At 35.3% G+C, this 23,880-nt stretch overlaps 1 protein-coding gene across 1 annotated transcript in view; it reads left to right on the top strand.

Annotated features, from left to right (window-relative positions):
- The window catches only part of LOC110853577 (suppressor of lurcher protein 1), a 28,325-nt gene that overhangs the window by 3,790 nt on the left and 655 nt on the right, over positions 1-23,880 (top strand). Inside the window, exons 2-14 of the mRNA XM_035854554.1 lie at positions 2,707-2,905; positions 10,925-11,169; positions 12,689-12,767; positions 13,499-13,567; positions 14,206-14,265; positions 16,614-16,710; positions 17,349-17,484; positions 18,755-18,799; positions 20,759-21,089; positions 22,705-22,898; positions 23,067-23,118; positions 23,190-23,345; positions 23,426-23,784. Of these exons, the coding sequence (XP_035710447.1) occupies positions 2,707-2,905; positions 10,925-11,169; positions 12,689-12,767; positions 13,499-13,567; positions 14,206-14,265; positions 16,614-16,710; positions 17,349-17,484; positions 18,755-18,799; positions 20,759-21,089; positions 22,705-22,898; positions 23,067-23,118; positions 23,190-23,345; positions 23,426-23,784 (2,022 nt within the window). The remainder of the gene's footprint in view (positions 1-2,706; positions 2,906-10,924; positions 11,170-12,688; positions 12,768-13,498; positions 13,568-14,205; positions 14,266-16,613; positions 16,711-17,348; positions 17,485-18,754; positions 18,800-20,758; positions 21,090-22,704; positions 22,899-23,066; positions 23,119-23,189; positions 23,346-23,425; positions 23,785-23,880) is intronic.

The raw sequence follows: 23,880 nt of genomic DNA, 5'->3' as shown, positions 1-23,880 counted from the left end.
TTAAAATTGAGGAGAAATGATTTGAATTCGAGCCATGATTTATGTTCGACGGGATGGATTTTGAGGACGTGAAGGGTTCTGGTGACACAGTTGGTTTGCGAGAGGACAGGTCGATGAGACGATTCTCATTAGAATTCTGCGACATCCTGAGGAAATGGAGGGTTCAAAAAGGTGGTAGTAAAATATTATTGGGAGGTATTTCACTATTGAGGGCGTAATAATGAGGGTGATATTAGAATGATGTGGGGTTAAGGAAGGTGTGGAAATTATTTTTTGAAAAAGGGTTCAAAATTTGTATTTTTTGTGGATTACGATTTTTTTAACTGTTTAAAATTGTTTTTGTGATTAAACATTTGGTAAACTTTGTTACATTAAAAGTATTTTTGAAAAAATGGTTTATTTAAACGCCGATAGTCGAACATTTTATTTTTTCATACCCAAAACTTAAAATAGATAATGTGGCACTCTGAAAAATTAATATTTCCAATTTCCGTGCAAAACAAATTAAAAACGAAATTAACTTTTCATTTCCAAAAATTTTAATATTGACACAAAAAAACTTTTGTTTTACTCTAATTTACACGCGATTATATTTATCTTTGCCCTTAAGGAGAAAGCAATCAAAATAATCATAAATGGCCCTTTTGCCCTCTGCTCATTGTCATTCAGTCTCTGTTATTGTGATTTCTTATCCTTCGCCATTACGACCGGCAGGTAATTTACCATCCCTTTTTTTATCTCTCATCTTATCCCTGGCCTCAAAATGGGAAGTTCCTTCCCATTTTGAGTTCGTTAAGTAAGTAAGATTCTCATTTTAAGTTCACTCTCCCTTTCTCTCCGCACTTTCTGGTCAGGCTGGATGATATTTGGGCGCCTGAGGAAATAAAGATTTTGTGATGCTTTCTCATCTCCTGACTGACTGACATGCATCTTATCTTTCACACTAAAATGGAAAGTCGAGAGGAAGAAGACGAGTCCAAAAACAAATAAAATAAACGAAGAAGAACGAAAAGCCGACTGATTGCTACTTTTTCCTTGGGAGCAAAAAACAGAAGGAAATTGTATTCAAATTCTGTCTTCAACTAGCGTCCTGGTTAGCGAACAGGGTTTAGTTTTAACAATTTTTTCATGGATGAAGCACATATGGGTGAGCTACATATATACATATTTATGATACATTGTATGTTTTTGTAAGTATTTCGAAAATTTGAAAACTGAAACTTTGCAAAGTTACATTTTTTTAATTTAATTTTTTTAAGTTAAAAATCACTGCAACAAAATGAATTCTTTACATATATTTTGAAACGATGTGTATGCACGAAATGCATAAAATGCTTATCATGAGCTTTATTTCGTATATTTTAGAAATTTGGAGTTTAGTCTGAGAGAAAACCCTTGAAACTCAACTTGTCATCCAATTTCATACATTTCCTTCCTTGTAGTTTTTTTTTGTAAAATCTTATACTTCCATTTCCTTCCTCAAGTTTTTGTGCAACTGAAAGAAACCCTATTTTCTAAATTCCCTTGTTCTCGTAGCTATTCGAATTTCTCTGGAAATACAAGGAGACGACAACTTTCATTTCTGCGGCGAATTCACTCATCCCTATTTTCCCCAGATTTGGATTTTTCATTTCCTTGTTACTCGCTCTTGCGTATCGTGCGTGTGTGTACCTACTTATGAATGATTGCATGTTTCTGAGCACAAAGTCATTTGTTTGAGTGCGATTTTTATCTGCCATTTTAAAACTCCTCAGAAAAAGGATAAACCTACAAGTTTTATGTATTTGTGCATACCCAATTTATCTTAATTTGCAATTTTCCCCATTAAAATCGAACATTTCAATTGGAAAATCTTCAAACTATGCAACTTTTCTGGTGCAATTTCTTCCCACATTGCAAATTTATTTGCCTTTGCCATAAAATAAAATAAAAGTTGCAACTCTATCTCCTCTATGAAAGTTTGAGCCTGGGAAAAAATGTGGAGAAAGTAAAAGTAAAGGGAGGCAAATAAGGGCGAAATGCCTAATTTATGTAAATGTTTCTATTTGCATGCATTTTTCTTCATGGGCTGGTTTCAGAAATTCTTCGAGTTCGAGTCGTCGTCACATTCCAGAGAAATGGCACAAAATAAAATACTTTCATCCGTCCGGTTTCTCGATATGTTTCGAACTTGAGTTGTACTTGGGTGGGTGTGCAGTGTCGTTGTTGGTGCTATTTTGGTGTATTTTTTGTAAGTTTCCTTATTTGTAGGAAGCCATCATGTATACTTATGATCGTTTCGCGGATAAGTAATGGGAGAAATTTCTGAAATCTCTGAAATTATGTGCATACATATTTTTTTAAGCATGTATTTAAAGCCATTGATACCATTATTTTGGACCATAAAAGCACATTCAATATGTACATCGCCTTGGTAAGAAGTGTAAGAACATATTTAGCAGATCATGTAATTATACGATCTTGATAATTGTTTGCTACCATTCTGGTAAAAACTGTGCATTTCGTGGTAACAACTTTCTACCGAATTGGTAAAATGAAGCATGCATACATACATCGCCGCCGAGTCTCACATTGCTACCACATTATTTATCCCGCATGTTCTTCATACCGTCGTCGCATCGTTTTTGTAGTTTTATGTATCTTGTAAATGTAAAATCACAAATCTGTAACGCCCTGGGGACTTGTTTGTCTTTCTTTCTCTCGTAGGATGCGAGTGTGTCCGCTACACGAGTACGTGGGGGAAGGAGTGGGGGGTTTTTATGAGCCCCGACTACCCATCCGGCTACCCGGCGAACGTCCGCTGTCTCCTCTATTCCTTCTCAGCCCCGCCGGGTTTCATCATTCACCTTCACCTCGACAAGGTCAACCTCCCTCAGAGACAGGTCAACTATCCACAGCACAACGGGTGAGTAAAATTTTGAGAAATTTTATATTTTTTACATTCAAGAAAATATATTTTGAGGATAAATATACTAACCAAAATTATAACAGGTTTAGTTACGGAAAGTTAAAAATGCATGCAAGGAAGGCATCAAGGTTTATGGTTTCCACAAACTTCGGAAATTTTTATATTTGAAATGATTTTCGGAAACTGTAAAATTTTAGGATGATTGTGACACCCAACTATAAATTGGGCGAAATATTCCAAATTGAAAAAATATGAGATACATGCATCTCGTGCATATACTAGATACGTGCATATATATTTTTTTAGTACACAAGGTTAAAATCAGATTAGAGTAGTGATGAAGTTTAGAACTCTGAAAAGTTTCTGAAATTTGACTTTTTGGTTAAGACAAGTTTCAAACCAAATTTCCAAACATGATGAATTGAACCCAAGCAACCAAAATCTGCAAATATTGTACCAAATTTGTACAACTGGATTAATGCATATTTTCCGTTAAAATGTGAAGCCGACTTGTGCTTATTTTGTACAAGTCGCATTTGCAAAATTCATACCAATAATTTATCACTGCAAGTTTACTTGTACCAAATATGCACAAAATTAACACAAACAAATGCGTACGAATTTTGTGTAAATTTGGTGATGATTGACATGCATTAATGAGGTGAGAGTTTAGTGCGAATTTAGTGCGAATCTATTACTAATTGTGTGCTAATGGTACGCATGAAATTAATACAAATTCATTTACACGTATTACTCACATTTCAATTATTATTTATTTATTACACATTCATCTGTTGTACATATTTCTACAATAATATTAGGTATCTCCAAATACTTAACTAATTAATATATAATTGCAAATTGGGATACACAAATATTTATCGAAATTAATCGGTAGAATACGTACTTACGGCGTATAAATAAAGACTAAATTAAAATGAGAAATGCCTCATTATTCACCTCAGGCTCTTTTGCTGATAATTTAGGGCGATCCCGTTTGCCGTTATCACATGAGTCGATAGGTTTATTCCTTGTATGTGTTCCCAACGTATGAATCTATAAATTAAGCAAAACGTATATTTACATAAATAACCCGAATATATATTAATGCAAAAGTAGCCAACAACAATATGTATATATGTAATTACCGTATTTTTCGACATATCACATGCCATGAGTCGTCCAATCTTTTGAAATCCACGTAGACGGCACAATCTCCACTCATTTGTCGTCTTCAAACTCGAGGAATACGAACTTTTAGCCGAAATAGGATTTTGATTTTCGACCATAACTATCGAAACAAATTTTTTGGTTGGAAATTAAAAATGGAGAAGAGATGATGGAGTTGATGTCACGGCATGGCAAAAAGAATAACTGACTTGAGGTTTGCTTATTAAATCACGAATAGAGAAATGATACTAATTTAGTACTAAATTATTGCAGAATAATCGGTACAAATTTTGTGTGAATATGCTGGCACCTGTTTACTGCATTTTGAGTTTGTACAATTTCCCAGGTACTAATTATGCATGAATTTGGTGCAAGAAATCTCATGAAAATTTAGTGCTAACAAATACGCACTAAATATTCACTTGTTCCTTTGTAATGATTTGCTACTAATTAACTTGTGATAGTTTCGTGGATTTCTTGTGCTAATTTATTAGCAGCACAAAAATTGATACAAATTTTGCACGAATCTTGTACAAATTAATGATTACAACTTTTTATGCACAAAAATTGCATAAACTTGCATTGGGATTCGCAGTAAATTCGCATTGAGGTTGCTTGGGAAGGTCACATTAACAGCATCCTTCGAATAAAGTTACGACCAAGGTTGCCAATCTAAGTAGATGGAAGCTGTTAGGATTTTTTTTTGCAAAATTGCATAATTTTGTAATAATATCATTATTTTATTTATTTTGATCACAAAGACGAATGTATAAAACAAACAAAAACTTCGAAATTTCAAGTTTTCTAAATTTTGACGTGAATACCCTAATTCTTTTCTTGCTTTGTCTTTGCATTTGTTTGTTTTGTTGTAGGCTGGCTAATGCACAAAAAATTAAGGGAGGAGTGGAACTGGTAAAAACTGGTAATTCTTTATCCAGAAAATGAATGGTTTTTCCTTAGGGGAGAAAGTTCTACAAAGCAAATGAATTACTTAGGCAGCTTGAAAAATAAAAGTTTCTTTAAAAGTCACATTTTTTAAACAGATTTCTAAATGAGGATTGTTTTTGTGCATAATTTCTAATGAAACTGCCACAATTTCGTATCAATTTTGTCAGTCGTCCTCGTCTGTACCAAAAAAACATGACCATGAAGTTTGCTGCATTCTACAAAAATAAGACGAATTTTTCTTCATATTTTTCTAAAATGGCTCAATTTCTGCAGAAATTTATTATTAAAAACATTTGCACTAACATTTGTACATACATAATTCACAAATCTTTATATTCCTTCCTATTTTTGAAGTTACTCACACAATTCGCAATATTGCCAAAAATATGTCTCAATTTGTTCTTTTAGCGCAAAAATTGCCAACAACTTTCATTTCCCTCTTAAGCACCACGCACCACACAATATTCTCTCTTCGAGATGCCATTTTCTTTTACTTTCTCTCGCTTTTTGGCGTCTCGTTGTTTGATTTTATTGTTTTATCCCGTCTCTCTCTCTGCTCCTTTACACCTTGGTCTTATACTCGGCTTAATGTCTCAGTCACACCAGATTTGACTCGGGACAGCATTTTTGCTCTCCTCTGTCCTAGAAATATACAAGAAAGAACACACGTAATTTATCTCGGATTTGGTTACTTTCACCCGAATAGAATCAATACAATGGAATAAAAGGGTGGAACGTTTCACAGCTCTGCGTTGGATTTAGCTTTGGCACTAAAAAGACTTTTGTGCTCGGAAAGAAGAAGAAGAAGAAACATGTTTTTCAATAAAATAAGAGGATGAGTATAAGAAGAAGAAGAAGAAGAAGAAGAAATGTTTCGTTCTTTGTTCTGGCTTTTGTTAACATTTTCTCAGCTTTCAACTCTTTCGCGTTGTTAAAGTTCACGATTTATTTAGAGAAGACGACTGGATATGTTGTTGTTCTTGAGAGTTTTAACTGATACATGTGTGTACTTACATGTGTGGGATGGGATGCAGTTGAGAACAAAGAAATAAAGAGGCAACCAAGTTACATAAATAAGTATCGTGGTGCATGTATTATTCTAAATAAATCAAGTGTGGTTAATTTCTCTAAAAAAATGAAGAACTTTTATTCGTAAATTGATTTTCGGTGGGCAGTGAAACGAAATGTGTGAATTTTTCTGGCATAATTCCTCACTATGTAAAAAATAGAAATCCAAAAAAAACAGGTATTACATAAGCTGAGTAGGTCAATAACTAAAATAGAAAAAAATTTAATAATGCTTTTCCTGTCCGTTTGTGGTGTAAAATTTAATTTAAATCCAAACTACGTCCTAATTTTGTGTGTCAAAGTAAACCAAATCTAATTACAAGCTAACCAAAACATCCCCTTAAAAAACTGTAGGAAACCACTTTCTCCCATTTCATGCATCCCGCCTCCATCTTCGTTCGTAACACTGCTTCTGCTGCTTTCTCCCTGTCGGTAAAAGCTGCTGTATTGGATCTCTCGTGACTGAATCCTTGTTCCACTGCACGCGTCTCTTACGTATCCCCTGCAATTATCTCGTTCTCCTTGGCTGACTCTTCTCTCTCGTCCTTCGTCTCAACCCAGAGGAACACAAGAGTTGCAAAAGTTACAAAAAATGGAGTAATAAAATCCTAATGGCATCAGGGATCTTTAAGGATTTCGTGTGTACTTACAATGCTCCAGAGAAAATGTCAGCCAGCCTTCTTCATGCTTCTCGTCACATTTTGTCCCATCATTACTGCTCCCTTGTTAAGAAGGTTAGAAAAATATGTCCCATTTTCCACTTGTTACTACTACCTAATGACATGATTTTTTTCCTAAAAAAAATTGGGGAAAAATACTTATGGAAAATAATTTATTATTAATTTGCACCACCACGCAAAGCACTCCAGTTTTTGGGGGAAAATTTCACTTTTTTTCTTGTACTTCTCTCTCGGAACGAATTAGTATTTCTTGTACAACGTCGCAACCAGACAGGCAAAGTTTTCTCCCTGCTCAAGGAAATGTTGACTCAGCCAAGCGAGCCACATTTGTATCAATTTACTTGTCAGGCTCTTTATTTACTGGGCTTTTCTCCAAAACTTTGCAAAGAAGGGAAAGAAGAAAGTCCGATTATCCTTATTATTATTTTTGGGTGATTACATTTCCGTATATTTTTGAATGGAGAAAGTATCGCGAAGGGGTTTTAATGGAGTCGGTGTATGTGTTTTGGTTGGTGGTGGGGTTATGTAAGTTCATGGTAGTTAGGAGGATGGCCAAAAATGGGGCGAGTAAAAATAATAATGAGAGTATGTATAAGTATAAGTAGTATTTTTTAGTATGTTTTTTTTATTGAGATGAATTATAGTTTAAGGGGGGCATTAATTTTTAAGAAAGTTATATTTGGGAGAAATTTGAGGGAGAATGTAGTATGCATAACTGTGTGACGGCCTTGCTGAGCCAGGGTTCAGGAGAGGTTGGGGAATGTGATGAAAGTGGGTTTAATGTGTGATTTGTTGTAAATTTTGTTTAAATTTTGTTTAAATTTTGTTTAAATTTTGTTTAAATTTTGTGTACTTGTATGACTTTACTATACGAAGTCAAGAAAATACAAATTTTTAATTTAAATTTTCATAAATGTAGATTGGTTGTCCCGGGCGTCTTGGTTAGCAATAATAATTTATTCAGTAATTTGAAAAAAGCGTTTTGGCTTTAAGAAATCAAAAATTTTATCAGTACCTATTCCATTTCAGGCAGTGAGTTAAATGATTTCGAAAAAAATTGCATTAAATTGATATAACTAAATTTGTATATATATCTCAGGAGAAATTCTGCATATGAACCAGTAGGAATTTTCCGTTTGTATTTTACACTATATTTTTCTCGAAAAACTCGAAAAACGAAACACTACTCTAATTTAACATACTCTCATCCTTTTTGGTCTCGTACTACTCAAAACTTTTAATTTTGTGGCGTAGAAAAGCATTGTGAGGATTTTCGCTAGTGAATTAAAATGAAGAAGTTGACTCCCCATCCTTAAAATATTTCCTTCATTCTCAACTCTTCCTTCCCACACCCACACACATTTCCCACGAGTGAAACAAATTAGGCTAAAAGAGAGACGTATAAAGATGAAAGATGAAGAAGTAAGCCCAACACGGCGATTTCAGCGTGTATGGAATAGTGAGAGTAGAAAAGAATAAAAAATTATGCAAATTATGCTAAATACTTGTGGACGTTTCCACTTTTACTTTCCGTTATTAACTTTTCCTCTCTTAAAAATATTCCAGTGTCATCTTCACCATTTAAGGAGGAGGAAAAAACTTTTTATCAACTTTTCAAAATTTTGACAAATTTTTATCGCGAGTGAACATACGATAAGAACGAAAGCTTACGTAACAAATTTTAAGAATCTTTTTGACGATTAATATTTTAAACTCGGAGGGTTCGTACATATTTGGAAAAATTATATGCAAATTATTCCAAGAATATTTCTTGTCTTGTGAGACGGACAAGTTTTGGGAAAACTTTTAAATCTTTGTCACGTCCACAGCCACGTCTGTTCCTATCGTAACTTTGATATCTCTGTAAATGTTCTTGTGTTTCGTGTTCGTCTCGTAGTTTGTTCTGTGCGAGCAATAAAATAAAACGAGAGATGGATGAGAAACGTTATTAAACGAGGACATGAAACCAAACCAAAGTTTCAACCACTTCATCGTAGTTAGCAGCTTGCTTGATTTCTCGGGCAAACTTTCCCGTAAAGTTGGTCGGTCGTGTGGTTTGCTGGTTGACGAAATATGGTCCGTTTTTGACTGGTGAAATCATCTCGGAATCAAGAAAAAAAGTTTTTGTGTGACAATGAAACTACAGCTAAGTTAACAGTGGGGTTGGGTTAGTTTGTCATAGTTTTTCAGGTGGAGGAACGAATGGGATGGCTAGAGTGGGAATTGGGTGGAATATCTAATTGGGGATGCAAATGAGAATAGGAGTTAAATGAGGAATTTGTAACATGAGAAATGTGAAATTGATACAAAGTTAAAATCGGTGTATTGGTTCACTACTTTTTGCGTGTGTAGAATGAGTAAAGTTTAACTGATTAGAGGTGCAGTTCGACGTCAAAAGTGTATTTGTATGTAAAACTGGTACAAAATTGATTAAAAGATTAGTTCCATGTACTTTGTTTGTATATATGATATACAAAGGTCAAATCAGGTCAAATCTACTAGTATATCAATTTTGCAAATTATTGTGAAAGTTTGCATCATGTTGGTTATCATCGAAATTAAATTAGTTAATTGTACCAAACCACCATTTTTAATGATTATTATGTAAACTTGATAAGTAAACCTAGTGAAATATTTGCTTCAACACTGGACACCGGAAATATATGTGCATGACCAAATTCAGAAGAAAAATTCATATGTATTTACAACTGAATTTTAAAATATCACAATATTTACATAATAACGGTGTAATAATAACATACATAAGTTAAATATTTTCCTCAACAATCCGTCAATTAACACATGCAATAAACAGACTTGTTCACAAACTAAAAGATTGATGCACCTTTTCCTAACCAAAAATTGATTTTCCTCTTTCCACCAATCTGACAATATCCACCTTCGACCAAGCAAAACGTCCCGTCCTCCTCTCAAATTCCCTTCTGGTCTTCCTTTTATCATCGCTGTCTTCATTTTATGAATGAACAGATCCCATTCTCGTTCTGGTTTGGAGAAGTAGATTTGTGAAATTGCCCGCAATTTGCACTTGGTAGCACGATTACGATTATTATAGGATCGCTATATGCCTTGTAATGCCATCGAGTCGGGAATATCTAAAAGTTGGTCATACACTTACTCTCCGAGTCTCGAAGGCCTACTCAATCCACATCTTGATGACTTTCTCCATCTCTTATTCTTCTCCAAACGAGTAAGGACGGGGAAGAAAGAAATTGGAGACACGCATGAACACACGAGCATTACAGCGAACATATGCATGCATGATTGGAGTGGAGTTGGACAAAGTGAACATGTTACGGGATAAGGGTTCATTTACTGGAAAAAAGGACTAAAAAACCACTTGGACAGATGAGTCTGAATGTAACTTGATATGTATGGATAAGAAACAGGGCTCGAGGGTTGCTGGCTTTCTTCTCGTTTTTTTTGTGATCTGGGACGCATCGAGGGACATTAGAAGTCCATTGTTTTTTACTAGTTTTAGTCGTTTAAATAAAGGCAAGACGGTTGTTTTCAGTATTAATGCAGTAATTAAAGAGGGATCGTTATTTTGGGGTAGTTTGTAAGTTAAAGTTTTAGGCAGTATTTTCAGTAAGGGAAGAAATAAATTTACCAGGATAAAATAGGGGAACTATTTTTTTCAACTATGTATATTTCTAATACTATTTGTATTTTCTAATTACAGAGAAATAAATTATGAATTGAAATTATGATGAAAACGATTATTCAGTTGTTGAAAGACTGATTAAAATAAAGACGAATAATTATTTACAGGAGAATTTTCGGAGTTTAAGTGTATAAAATTTGTGCAACTTTAATGCACGGATTTGGAAGTTGGAAAATTTATGCATTTCTGCATTTGCATTTTTTAGGTAAATATGAGGTATGAAATAATCATGATTTTGAGTAAAAAGTTATGCCTAGACATAGGCAAAAGCACATACAGATTATTCAAAAACCATCATCGCCTCTCACTTTTGATATATAATATCATGACAATAATTATTTTGCGTATAAATTTAAAACGATTATAATTTTGCTAAAATTGTATACCTAAATGCGAAATATAATTTAAATCTTTCAGGAATAAATGTGCAAGTTTTAAAAATTAATTTCTTAAATTTCTTCCCCGCAGGTGCGTCGACTACCTCAAGATGTTCATCCATGTGGACGAGGTTCGTTCAACTGGGAGCGTCGGGGTCAATGAGAACACGCCCTGGACGACGCTGCTTTGTGGGAGTGCCACAAATCTCTCGTATCATTCGTCATCGAGACACTTTATCATCCAATTTCATTCTGGCCCAAACCTGGCACCACACCCTCAATCACAAGAGCTACACCAGTACTCGTTCTCGGGGCGGTATCGCTTCCTCAATTCGAGTAAGGAAAATCCAAAATTATTTAAATGCCAGATCAGATTTTTTTTTTGAAATTTTCCTTTCGTCCATATTCCCAAACTTGATGATAAAATTGTAATTATCATGTCGGAAAAAGTTATCGATTTGTGTTAAATTATTTTGTTTATGGGTACATCAAAACGCCAGATTTGTAATTTTTGGTAAAATTTATATTATAATGCCGGTCATATCCTTTCCCTATTGTTAAGTTTTTGACCAAACAAAACTAAACCTTGTCCCACTTTCACCTAGTTTTAGCATGGAAGCGATTAAGACTACTTTGTAGGAACCGACTTTCACTCCGACACGTACAATGAGCATGACTCACTTTCTCTCATCAATCTTTCCCCTGATTTAAAAAATGCTGAGCTGACACTTGGTCGGATCAATTCCTCGGAATCCTTCTTTCCCATCCTGCCCTTTACTAAGAAGCGGGGGCTACTTTACCTCAATGTCCTGTCCGTCCGTCCCTCGTGTCCGAAATCTTTGCATATAGCACTACCGCTCCTCATGTACGTCTGTTTAGTGGGATTTATTCCTCCTTATACGTATACCGTTATTCTGTCGTCGTCCGTCCACCAAACGGAAATGAACTCTGGGGTGAGCCTGGTGTTTTCCCAAGTGAAAATAAAATGAATCGACCAAGTCCATTACATTTCGTTACATTTTTTCTGATTTTACTTTCCTCGGTGGATTTGTAAAATGAAATGAAATAAAAAAATTGTGGGCGACTCGGAATCGGAAAGGGATTGAGATGACCGTGATGTGAAATGACGACAATTCAATCTTCTCAAAGCCGCAGCAGCTACATATTCGGGTTAAAGGAAACGAGAAGCTGTGACAGCTGGTGTTTTTCTCGCAGGGGATGTAACTGAACTGATGTAATGATGTAAAGTGAGCTCGAAAAGGGTTTTCGAACGAAAGGAAGGAGTCCGTGTGATTTATGAAAGTGCGCATAGTTCTGTCGACTTGGTTGGGATAATTCGACGATGCGACAAGTTTCAGGGGATTGATCAATCCGATTGTATTGGAAATTTGAATTTTTTCGTTTTTTTTTGGGTACAAATTGTATGTATTTTTGGTAGCAGAGGAGGAGAAAGTAAGGGAGGAAGGTTCGTTTAAATAAATTATAGATTTTATAGCACATTGTTTTAAAAAGCAGATAAGCATTGAACGGTTTCGGATCATATTTTTGATTTATTGACAATCGAAGCGTAAACTGCAATGTCGGCCAAGCAAAAAAATTTGATCAACAGACTAAAAAATCTTCCATCAGGATGTTCATTTTGCTCCTTATTTTCAAATTATGACACATAAATATTTCATGAATAAAGGATGATCGTACCTTAATAACTCTTCAAAATACTCATGAAAAATGCTCATGAAAATCACAAATATATAATTTTTATAATGTATTATTTACGCTACTGGAAATTGATCTGAATTTATTACTGCCCAATTCCAAAGTTACATATCATTTGTATGTATTTTGTATTTTCCAGGTCAATTCACATCAACCGGAAGACTGATGACAGGAACAAAGTGTGATTTTCAGTTCGTAGGTTCGGAGGAGGAAGGCCGGTAAGTTTTATTATCCGGGTTCTTATTCTTCTGAGGAGGGGAGCTTGCGAGGTTGATAATAACAGATCTTGATGCCCTTTGGATATGTGGTAGGGACCCATGAGTGTACTATAACCCTGAAGTGGTTTGACTCCATGGCCCCATCTGCGCCCGCCACACCCACTCAAAAATGCCCAAAAAACGCTTTCACTCCAGTTTTCACTCACTCAAATCCACGCCAAAAATCCAATTTTACTCGGATTTTGAAATTTCTTTCACCATTACACTCCCAGATAGTTGCTTTCTGCAATCCAATATCAAACTCAATTTTGCTGATGACTATTTCGCAGGCATAATTTGCGTTGTTGATTACTACAACAATCCTCATTCCGAATTGCAATTTTTAAAAATACTAAAAATTTCGAAAAAATTGAGTTTGATATTGGATTGCAGAAAGCAACTATCTGGGAGTGTAATGGTGAAAGAAATTTCAAAATCCGAGTAAAATTGGATTTTTGGCGTGGATTTGAATGAGTGAAAACTGGAGTGAAAGCGTTTTTTGGACATTTTTGAGTGGGTGTGGCGGGCGCAAATGGGGCCATGGAGTCAAACCACTTCAGGGTTTTAGTTCACTCATGGGTCCCTACCACATATCCAAAGGGCATCAAGATCTGTTATTATCAACCTCGCAAGCTCCCCTCCTGAGAAATCGCTATTTACAAGAATCAATAAAAGCTGTCTTTTTTATCAAGGTTCTTCTCACCTCATTACCCATCCACGTACCCGTACAATATCAAATGTGCCTACTTTTTTTATGCCAGGTATGCAAAAATACGTTATGTGAACTTACTTATCATTCATTAACTTTCATTAAAATACTGTTTGCAAAGTTTCTTAAATTGTGTTATATCGTATTTTGCGATATCATATCTGCATTAATATTATTTACAAGAATTATTAAAGGGTAGTATAATTTTTAGATTTCGACATCTTGTTAATGGTCATCGATACAAGTATAAAATTCGTGTTAGATTTTAACTTAATTGCCGAATTAAATTTGATTTAAAAAATTGATGAGTATGCAAGCCATCAAATTTATTTTTATTTTTTAAGCTGTAAATATTTCGATCAGAACATACCGTCACCTAAAATACAGAAATACATTCCAGGTGACTACAAGTTACAAAGTAGTCAATAGATAGTAATTCTTAGTTGTATTTCGTATATCTTCAACCTGAGAAGTGTCATAAAAATAGGAATGAAACGGCCTAAAGGTGTGACAACCTTGATTATTTTGGCGATACACATTTCTACCCTTTTTAGACAATGATATTTAATGAATTTATTCAGTAAATCTTCGTTCTGTTCTTAAAAATCCTTATATTTAACCATCAACGTCAATCACAACTCTATTTTTGTCTCAAATTGTATTCAAAACCTGTCCCACTTTTCTTTCCAGCCTGCACAAACGAGTGAGGATCGTCTTTGAGTCAATCTCTCTTCAACCGGGAGAATACAGGTGAGTGCTTTCTCTATGGAGAAAGTATGCCCAAATTTTAAGCCAGACTCCAGCCATCCAACTGCCCATCATATTACAGTCAACCAACCATAATCCCATCTTAAATGTGATGCTTACCCATAAAATTCTCTAGTCTGGAGACAGTTTCAAGTAAAGAAATGTATCAAATTCTTGAGCCGATTAACCCACATTATTATTTAACAGAGTTCGTGCACCTAGAATTTTACCCACTTTTTTTACATTATCATACTTTCCCGTCGTGTTATCAATAATGATTACGTCGGGAAATGTCTCTTGGTTTGGTCGTTTCGGAAAATATACATACACACATTTATTTTATTCAAGTTGTTATTTATAATGACGGAGTGTGTATTATAACGTCGTATCGTGTAGGGTAGAAATGAGTGCATGCATGCGAAATATATGGGGACGAGAGAGGGAGAGAAAGTAGGAAGGAAACCTCATAAATTTTGTGAGATTCTCCTTCCTCTTCGCAGAGTAAGATTCCATCCAAAATTCGAGGAGGTACTTTACCCAAGAGGGTTTGATAGGGTTCGTAAAATTATTAGGTTTAATTTCTTTCAATGCATATTTTACTTTGGTAGGGTTTCGTTAACGTGGTTGGAGTATAAATATCGTCCCAGAAGAGATGTACATAAAGGAAATTATGTAAAATTTTATAGTTAAAATAGAGCACAATTAGTTAAAATGGATAGAAATCATTCGCGTCTACCTAAGATTTAAATTTATTAAAAGTTATTACAAAAAAACAGTAATTTTTATTCAAGTTGACAAAATTTAATCAACTTCTTGCAAAGGTTTTTAATTAATTGAGCTTTCTTAATTAATATTTAGTATCAAAATCCATCTTTATCTTAAATCTTACCTTAAATACATACGATCCACATTTTACTATCACCGTCTGCTAACTGTTCCCAAAATCAGGCCAGAAATTAACTTAAAAACCCAAAAATTTCCTCCTCCTGACATTTTGGAACCCTTCCCTCCCTACATATTGTATTCTAGCGAGGAATGTAGTCTAATAAGAATTACGGCCATTATTACATTATTATTTGAATCTTGTACACTGTGAGATGAGCCATTCTCTTTCCCTCTCCTTTGTACATTCACCCAGTTTGTTTACCAACTTCAAATATGTATTATGCTATGCGAAGCACGAGGAAATTAATTCATTCAGGAAATTCATTGGGTCATTAATAAATAAATCTGGATGAGATGAGAAATTGAATTGGAGCAAATATTTACCGCCTGAGAAAGCCATTCTGTGTCGCCCAAACACAAATCTAATATAATATTAAGTAACCCAGCTTCAGGATTATTATTTATTTCGCAAGACGCAAAACTCGTCACGATTTGAATTCGGGATAAATGGTAATTTGAACGATACGTTGGGAGATTTTGAGTCTGAAAATCGCCATCCCATTGTTCCAAATTCTTGGCGAGTGTTCTCCTCCTTCGTATATATTTCCACTTTCTCCTTCTTCTCATGCACAATTCCACTCTAATGGGCACAATAACCCGGATTACGTTATAGTTGTCACCCGACCCTAACTGTCAACCTTAATGGAATTACAGTCTCGTTTTCGTCTACGTATTGTTGGAATCACTTCAATGTTTCGGTTCTTCTTCTACCTTCGAGCAGTGGCCGCGGAAGGTGTGGGGACATTAACATTGTAGGATAGGGGAGGGAGAGATTTATAACATGGGAAGATACATTGAATAACCATTGTCCCTCTGTCCCCACGCTTCCGCAGCCCCTGTTTTCGAGCTGGGTGCAGAATTTCGCCGGGTAGAAAGTACTTTACTAGGACTAGGACGACTTATAAAATGCAAACTCCTATTCAATTTTAGTCCCGGTTTTGAATATGCGCGGGTAATAAGATAAGTCGATTTCGTGATCGTGATTGTGCATATCTAAGGATGAGATATTGTTTCGCTCGGCGGGTGAGAAAGTGGAATACATTACGTTACTTACTTTAGTTATGGGCGAATCCGCCATTTTCTTATCGTGAGCCTGAATGACAAGCTATTATTCCCGGCTGAATTATTATGATGGATTTTATCCCCATATTTTGCTGCGCCGGGCTGGTGAAGTTAATTGCCCCTTATTCTTGCGAATATTTGGCAAAGTCTGGAATAGAGGCGAGGAGAGGAGAAAGTTGGAGAAAGTCATAATTTCAGAATGATGAGGATGGATTAATTACCGCAGTAAATTTTAATTATGGTTGGGATTGTTATTTTGAGTTGGTTGGTTGGTTTGGTAAACATTGTGGGTTTTTGGGATAAGAAGTAAATTGTGTTTGACTTTTGTGGTTCCACTATTTTAGTTGCCTCAACAAGACGGACGTGCTTCGAGTGATTGATGGATCAAATCCCAACTCACCAATTATCGCGTTAATATGCAATGAGGAAAAGGACTACGAGGTGGGTGGGAGAAAGAGAAGGAGAGATGATAATCGTGTTTTTTTTGCAACCAGTGTTTCGTTAGAGAAAGCAGTCAGTTTTATGCGAAAAAAGTTCTACAACCTTTTTCATTGGTGTGATTCGCCTCGATCTACAGTACAACAAATTTTTAAATATTTACAAATAATTTTATCTGTCGTCACAATCCAAAACAAATGGAAATTAAGTAAACAAAACTGGGTTAGATTTCATGGGAAACTTATCTATTATCAAAAAAACAGTCAGTTTTATGAAAAAAATAAGTAAATTCTTTCCTACAAACTTGTTTATGTTTTACTAAAATATTAAAAAGAGTATTTTAATCTACAGTACAAAAAAGTTTGAAAGTTTTACAAATAATTTGATCTGGCGTCAGAATACTACAAAATGACATTTAATTAAACAAGTCATTTAATTTTACTTAAAATGACAATTAAATAACAACGAAACTAGGTTCTATGTGCAATTAACGTATCTATGTTACTCTCTGTCTTCAAATTGCGACATTTTTTTACACTACGAAACACTGTTTGCGTTTTTATGTATATGCATATGCATATCAACTTGGTGGTTTGTCATGCTAAATAATTAATGCATACATATATACGATGACTGCATAGATCCTTTCGTCCGGTCCGCATCTGCAGGTTGAATTTCTGGCAAACTCGGACTCTCCAGGGACCGGATTTCGTGCAAAATATCAATATGTTCAGGTGCAATTGGACAGTGCGTTGGACAACACGAGACTTCCGCCAGGTATGATATGACGACTATGCTACTCTATTTGCTAATAATTACTTACTTGGAGGGCATAATTAGTCTGAATTTCAACACTGTTTACTATTATTACTTAATTATGGCCAAGGTGATTGATGTTGATTGAGTGAGTGAGTAGGCTTTTAGGGATAACTTAGAAATGTTTAAATATACATAACACAATTTTTGTGTGTATATTTTGTGCTACGTGTTGCTGCCAAGAATAATTTTATTGAATTTTGAGAATACATTTTTTTAAAGAGATAAATAATTTTATGTCGAGTTTCTTAGTTTAGAGTTTGTTTTGGACAATTTTGATTAAATTTTCTAGACAATGACCACCTCAAAAAATCAAGAGTAGAATATATAACGGAATTTCCCTCATCAAATCACAAAGTCACCCCACTTTCTCTTTTACCTTGACTACTTTATTTCCTTAATCTACTTTGCATTCATTTAATTCAACGGATTAATTGTGTTAGGCCACATTAAGCTACAGGGCACGTATTTAGATCTGAACGGATGCTTGTACACCAAGACCAATTTCTTGTCCTACTTGAGCATATTGAAAAATTATCATTCTTCTTAGCACGTCTTATGTAAATCAGATTCAACAACCGCATCATTAAGTAGCAGGAGCTACTCTGTGGGAACGTTTTGTCCATCCGTCTGTCCGTCCATGGGAAAGATAACTCCCGAAGAAGCAACATTTTTCAGTAGTATTTTTTACAAAAGACTTGAAAAGTGAACTACAATTCGTAAATGGGCCCTTCAAAATATAGAATTCATAATTTTAATTGACAGTGTTAAATGTTTGTTGGATTGTACTACGGCTAGTTTCTTATATCTGCTTCCTCGAGTCAATTAAATGAAGGGAAAGCACAGAAAATTAGGATTTTACTGCGCACGTACCCAATATTTGCCTAACTAATTAAAGCAACCTTAATTTACTTGAATGCAATTACAACATTCCTGGCTAGAATATGTTATGTTACGTATTCATTATTTAGCAGAACACAGCCCATAATTTTATACGAGATCTGCAAATATTTAGAATTTGCCAAATATGTGCCACGATAGGAATTTGCAATTTTATGTAATCATCACTCCTTTGTATATATTTCTCCATTTCGAGAAGATCAACTTGTAAAAAATTTTATGATTTTCCCAAAACCCAATTCATTCCATAACTCAGCACAAATTCCAATCTTCTCGACACCACCATTTTTATTTACTACGTACCTAAATGTGTACCTTGTCTTTTTTTCAGAAGTACTCAACGGTCAAGACGGCCTCCCACAAGCCTCCACCTTAGGTAATCAATTCAGTCTCACTTTTCAGTCCCATATTATTAAAAAATACGTGTCATTTCTGATTTTTTATGTACCCAGTTTACGAACTCGCTTTCTTTACGGGCGCCTTTAAAATAAATTTTTGTTCCATCATAACTCTCCCTTTACGCGGCACACTTTTTAATCTAGACTTTCAAAATTCTCACGATATCATCGTAAAACAGTGTGAACAACAGGGAATGGTCACCCTCCAAAATTTTGCGACAAACAAAATTGTACGAAAGTATCACGAGATTTACAACTTTGGTCTGAAAATTCCTCCTCGACGGTACGACCCGAGACTTGATATTGTTTCAGCCAAGACTTGATTCAATTCATTCCTTAGTTTAGTTTGGTCTTCATAATATTTTATACTTGGTTGAGTTTTCCCCTGGGAAGGAATTTCAGGCCAGCGTGCGGTAATTGGTAGCAGATTTCAAGTCGGGGACATGTCGACTTTCACCAAAGGACATGCATGCGAGCGACTTTATGCCTGCACATGGGCGACCCGTTAATATAATTCGGTGGAACGCATATTTTACGGTGTGAGTGGTTTTGTGGAGGGTAATTTGTACGCATGTAAATTTTTGGGAGGAATTTTGATAATTTTAAATAGTAAAATTTTAGTAAAATTTTTAAATTTGTTGGTTAAAATTTGGAGAAGTTAGATAATTTTGTATAAAAGTCGGTGTTAAAATTTTTGACAAATTATAAATATCATGAGTTTGACGACGATGACGGTTTTATACAATTTTTGTTTATTAAAATGATACTTCAAGATTATTTACGCTTGTAAACTTTTTGATGAAAATGTACTACAAATTGGAAATCTTTTGTCTATTTGAAAAAATAATAGGAGAAAAAATTTCAAAATTTTATAAAGTTATCATAATTTTTAGTTTCTTACAATTTTTACTTCGAATATTAACATTTTGTTTCTGACGATTACCCCAGTTCTGCCGAGATTTAACGATTTAAAAAAATCTTTTTTTTTAGATTTTGACTCATGCACATTTTTTACTTCAAATTTTGTTTTAAATTTTAACACCATCCCTTCTCGATAAAAAATACGAAATAAATTTACAATAAAATTATTATTTCATTAAAAAAAATAAATCCAAAAAACTTGCCACATATATTCCACCGTCAATAATTTTTTTCTCATTTTTTCTCAACTTATCGGCCGATAAATACGTGGGATCAAACGCAGTCCACTTTTTTCCCCCTGTATCCGAATGAAATGGAGCATGTCCATCCAAACTATGTTACGTCCCATGGGCCCAGCACGTCAACTCAAACCCTCTCCTTGTTTGTAATGCCCTTTGAAGTTTTCACTTTCGCTTTCACCCACAGCTTTCTCCTCCATCCATAACTTTACTTCCTCCTCTTTTCACGTTACACTTTAAAAATATTCGCAAACTCAGCAAAAGTTTTTAGACAATTTAATCATCATCCCATCCCCACCTTGCTCAGAGATACATGCTCAAAACCATCCCTCGAACGAAAGTAAACCATCCACTCGAAAATGAAATGAAGTAACGAAAGTGAAAGTGATGTTGTTGATGCTGTTTATTTGACTCGTCGTGTTCATGAAATATGAAAAAGCCAAGAAAGTTGTGAAGGTAAATTTCTGAGATAAGCTGAGGAGCTTTGTTTGTCAAAATGTGTAACACTTGTGCCCTAAGGTTTTATTAAATTTGAAAAAGTGAAAGTAAAAATGGGCACGAGGAGGAATTGGTATAGCAGAATTTTATCATAAAAATGGACATGTTTTAAAATTATGTGATACGTTTTTATTACGAACGGGTCATGGTTTGTTGGCAAGTTGAAAATGGTACTTGTTACTGATGAAATACGAGGAATTTTACTACCATATTTTTAAGTGTGAGTTGGTCATGTCATCACTTTTTGTATATAAATTTTTAATTTATTTTTCTCTCCAGTTCCTCAATGCAACCAGGTCATTTCGAGTGATGCTGGGCGAAATGGATCATTTTCATCGCCGAATTATCCCCACCACTACACGCCCAAGACGGAGTGTCGCTACCTTTTCATTGGTCATGGGAGGGAGCGAGTGCAAATTCTATTTACGGATTTTAGTCTGTTTCATCCCATCGAGAAGGGTGGGCCTGATGCTGAAGCAGAGCCGACCAGTAGTACGGGTGGGTATAACTATCAAACCGCGTATGGTGCTTATCCCGGCGGAGAGTCGCAGACTTTGTTGGCCGTGCATCGATATGTGAATGAGGTTCGGATCAATGATAAGAAGAAGAGGTGAGTGAGTTAATGTAATTTTGTAAAAGTTATGGGTACAGAAATTCTATGCTAGGGATAAACAAGACCTATGTATAAATACTACTTGGTGGGATTATTCTTTGAAAATTCAAATTTGGGACTTAAACTTATACAAATCGTAATTAACAAGCAAACAAAAAATTCAAAAATTAAGACATATCCAACAAATTAATCATTTGTGTCCATATTAACACTATTATTTCTTGTAATCAGTTAATTAATTGCATAAAAACCCTATTTGCATATTAAATTGAAGAGAATTGCAATATGCAACTTTTCCCAAATTGAATTCCCAGGTGGGGAAAGTTAGTGATCCTCGGGTATATATTTAATGTCCCCAAAATTATGCACTCTTCTCTCCTGCTCGCAATAATTAATAGATTTTTTCACCCCTTTTTTAAAAACAATAATGTACAAGTTTTTGAAGTGGGGCATACACAAAGGAGAAAGTTTGTCACCGAGTAAGTGCATTATAACCCAGAGTGAGAGTAGTAAATAGAGTGAATTAGGGAGTTCTTACACAAACAAAACCACGGAGATGAGGTTGTCATTCTGTATCGCTTTTCCGCTCCTAAATAACCTTCCCTTTCGTCCATCTAGCTCGATCCCGAGTTGTGTCTGTTTTCCTAATGAAAGGAAATTAGCTGCGACACTGGCAACCAAGTTTGGGACGTGTACGGTAATACAGAATCGTAAGTACTTGTCAGGTTGGGGATTACGTTGTGTAACCAGCAAGTTGAGAATTAGGGAGCGAAGATGTCTACACATCGTATTCTTCTTCACGTAATGATGTTGTTGAATGTAATTCAATATAATTGTTTTCCCACTGAATTTGATTATTTGTGGGAGAAGGACTGATTCCTCTTGGCTTGTCAATTAGGGAACAAAGCTGATTTTATTTTATTTTAAAATAAATGGGATTTTAGCCAATTTAAAAAATATTTAATTCAAGAGTTAGTAGAAAACCTAGTTATTTATGAATGTATGGAGCCCTGGAAAATAAATTTTTTTTACGGAAAAAGTGGTAGAGGGAGATATTTGTTCAAAGATTTCAATATTTTTTCCCACTCGGAACTAAAAGTGGCACTTCATGCATCCTTCCAATCGAAAAGTCGATGATGCTGATCTCTTTTCAAAAGTTGAGTGCATGTATTTCCTCCAAAAGTATTGATGGAGTCTAAAACATCGAGCCCAAAAAAATCCAGACCTTGCAACTTCCTTACTTCAACTTTGGGGAAAGTTGAGTCTAATCGTATCCAGAGTGCATTGCAGGTGTGACAGGCAGGCATTCGTTTGACATCATGATTCCCGTGTATGTATGTGATGACGATGCGATAGTGGTGGTGGAAGTGTATGTGTGCATTTTATCTGTCGGAATTTTATCTGCTTCTGTAAACAGGACACGAATTGTACATTTTCTGTAGTGAAGTCACATCATGATTTCACTACACTAGACTAAACTACATACTTGTGACTCGCTTTCTCAATTTCCAAGTATGTCCGTATTGAGTATTGAACGGGTTTGGGAAAAAAAATCTAAGGACTTGGTTTTTCATAAAATTTTGGAAATTTATTTATTCTTTGTCTTTAACAGGAAATGTCTCACTGCGGACACGCTATCCGTTTGGATCTACTCGGATGGTCAGTTGGAGAAAGTTGTGACCTTTTGCGGTCACAAGTTACCCCCACCCATCATGTCGAATGGGCACAGACTAACGCTGGAGTTCAAAGGGGCAAGCAACGCCCATTTTTCGAGAGGGTTTCACGCCAACTACGCTTTTTTGGAAGGTTAGCTATATTAAAATTTAGTACAGATTACATAAATACCATTAGCGGGTGGTATGGTACATTACTATTAAAATAAGATCTTATGAAAATCAGCATGGTCATCCAGATTAACAAAACACAATATTTCATACAGATTAACTAAACACAATATTTCATACTGTTTTTCAGACTATGGTATAACATCTGGTCGTCAACTTCGCGACTATCCCTGTGGTTTTATGTAAATAACATATACATATACATAACAATACATGCATGCATATTATGTAACATTACTATTAATAATGACAGGTACAATTCCACCGAAGTGTCGAGTGGAACTTTCACATCTCCAAATTACCCCGGAATTTATCCAAGGGACACGGAATGTCACTACTTCTTCTATGGAGCATATGACCACCATGTTGTCCTGACTTTCTCCTACTTTCATATCGAAGGGATACGACCGTGAGTGCTGTAACATTTAATCTTTCATCATTAATTTCTAATTTCTTAAATGACGCCATCATGTCACACGTTGTTTCTAGTTGTCACGAATCGACGAAATCGGACTACCTTGAATTCTCTAATTACATGCCGGTGGATACGTCATATGGACGAAAGTGTGGCGTCGGCTTGTCCACTAAACCATTTCGTCTCATCAGTGAGGCCCACTTCTTCCGCGTAACGTTTCGGTCAAACGACGAGTTTGATGGGGGAGGATTTTTTGCCAGTTTTCACTTTACGGCACAACCAAAAGAAGACTTGATCGCTACACATGACCATTCCAGCATCCGTCTCATCCTCCCAGGGGACGAGGTCAACTTGGGGAATGGAGACGATGAATTGTTTGGGAAAGGCGGGGGTGGAGTGACAAACACGAGGTCGGGTGGGCGAATGACTTCCGGTGAGAAAAAAAATTTGGTGGCTATAAAGTCAATAATTATTTTGTCCGAAATTAACGTGACGACGAGACTAACGTTAAAGATTAATTGATCGTGTA

This window comes from Folsomia candida, unplaced genomic scaffold, assembly GCF_002217175.1.
Source record: "Folsomia candida strain VU population unplaced genomic scaffold, ASM221717v1 Fcan01_Sc008, whole genome shotgun sequence".
NCBI classification, from domain to species: domain Eukaryota; kingdom Metazoa; phylum Arthropoda; class Collembola; order Entomobryomorpha; family Isotomidae; genus Folsomia; species Folsomia candida.
The sequence above is the reverse complement of the archived record's forward strand: the minus strand, read 5'-3'. Positions and strand labels throughout refer to the sequence as shown.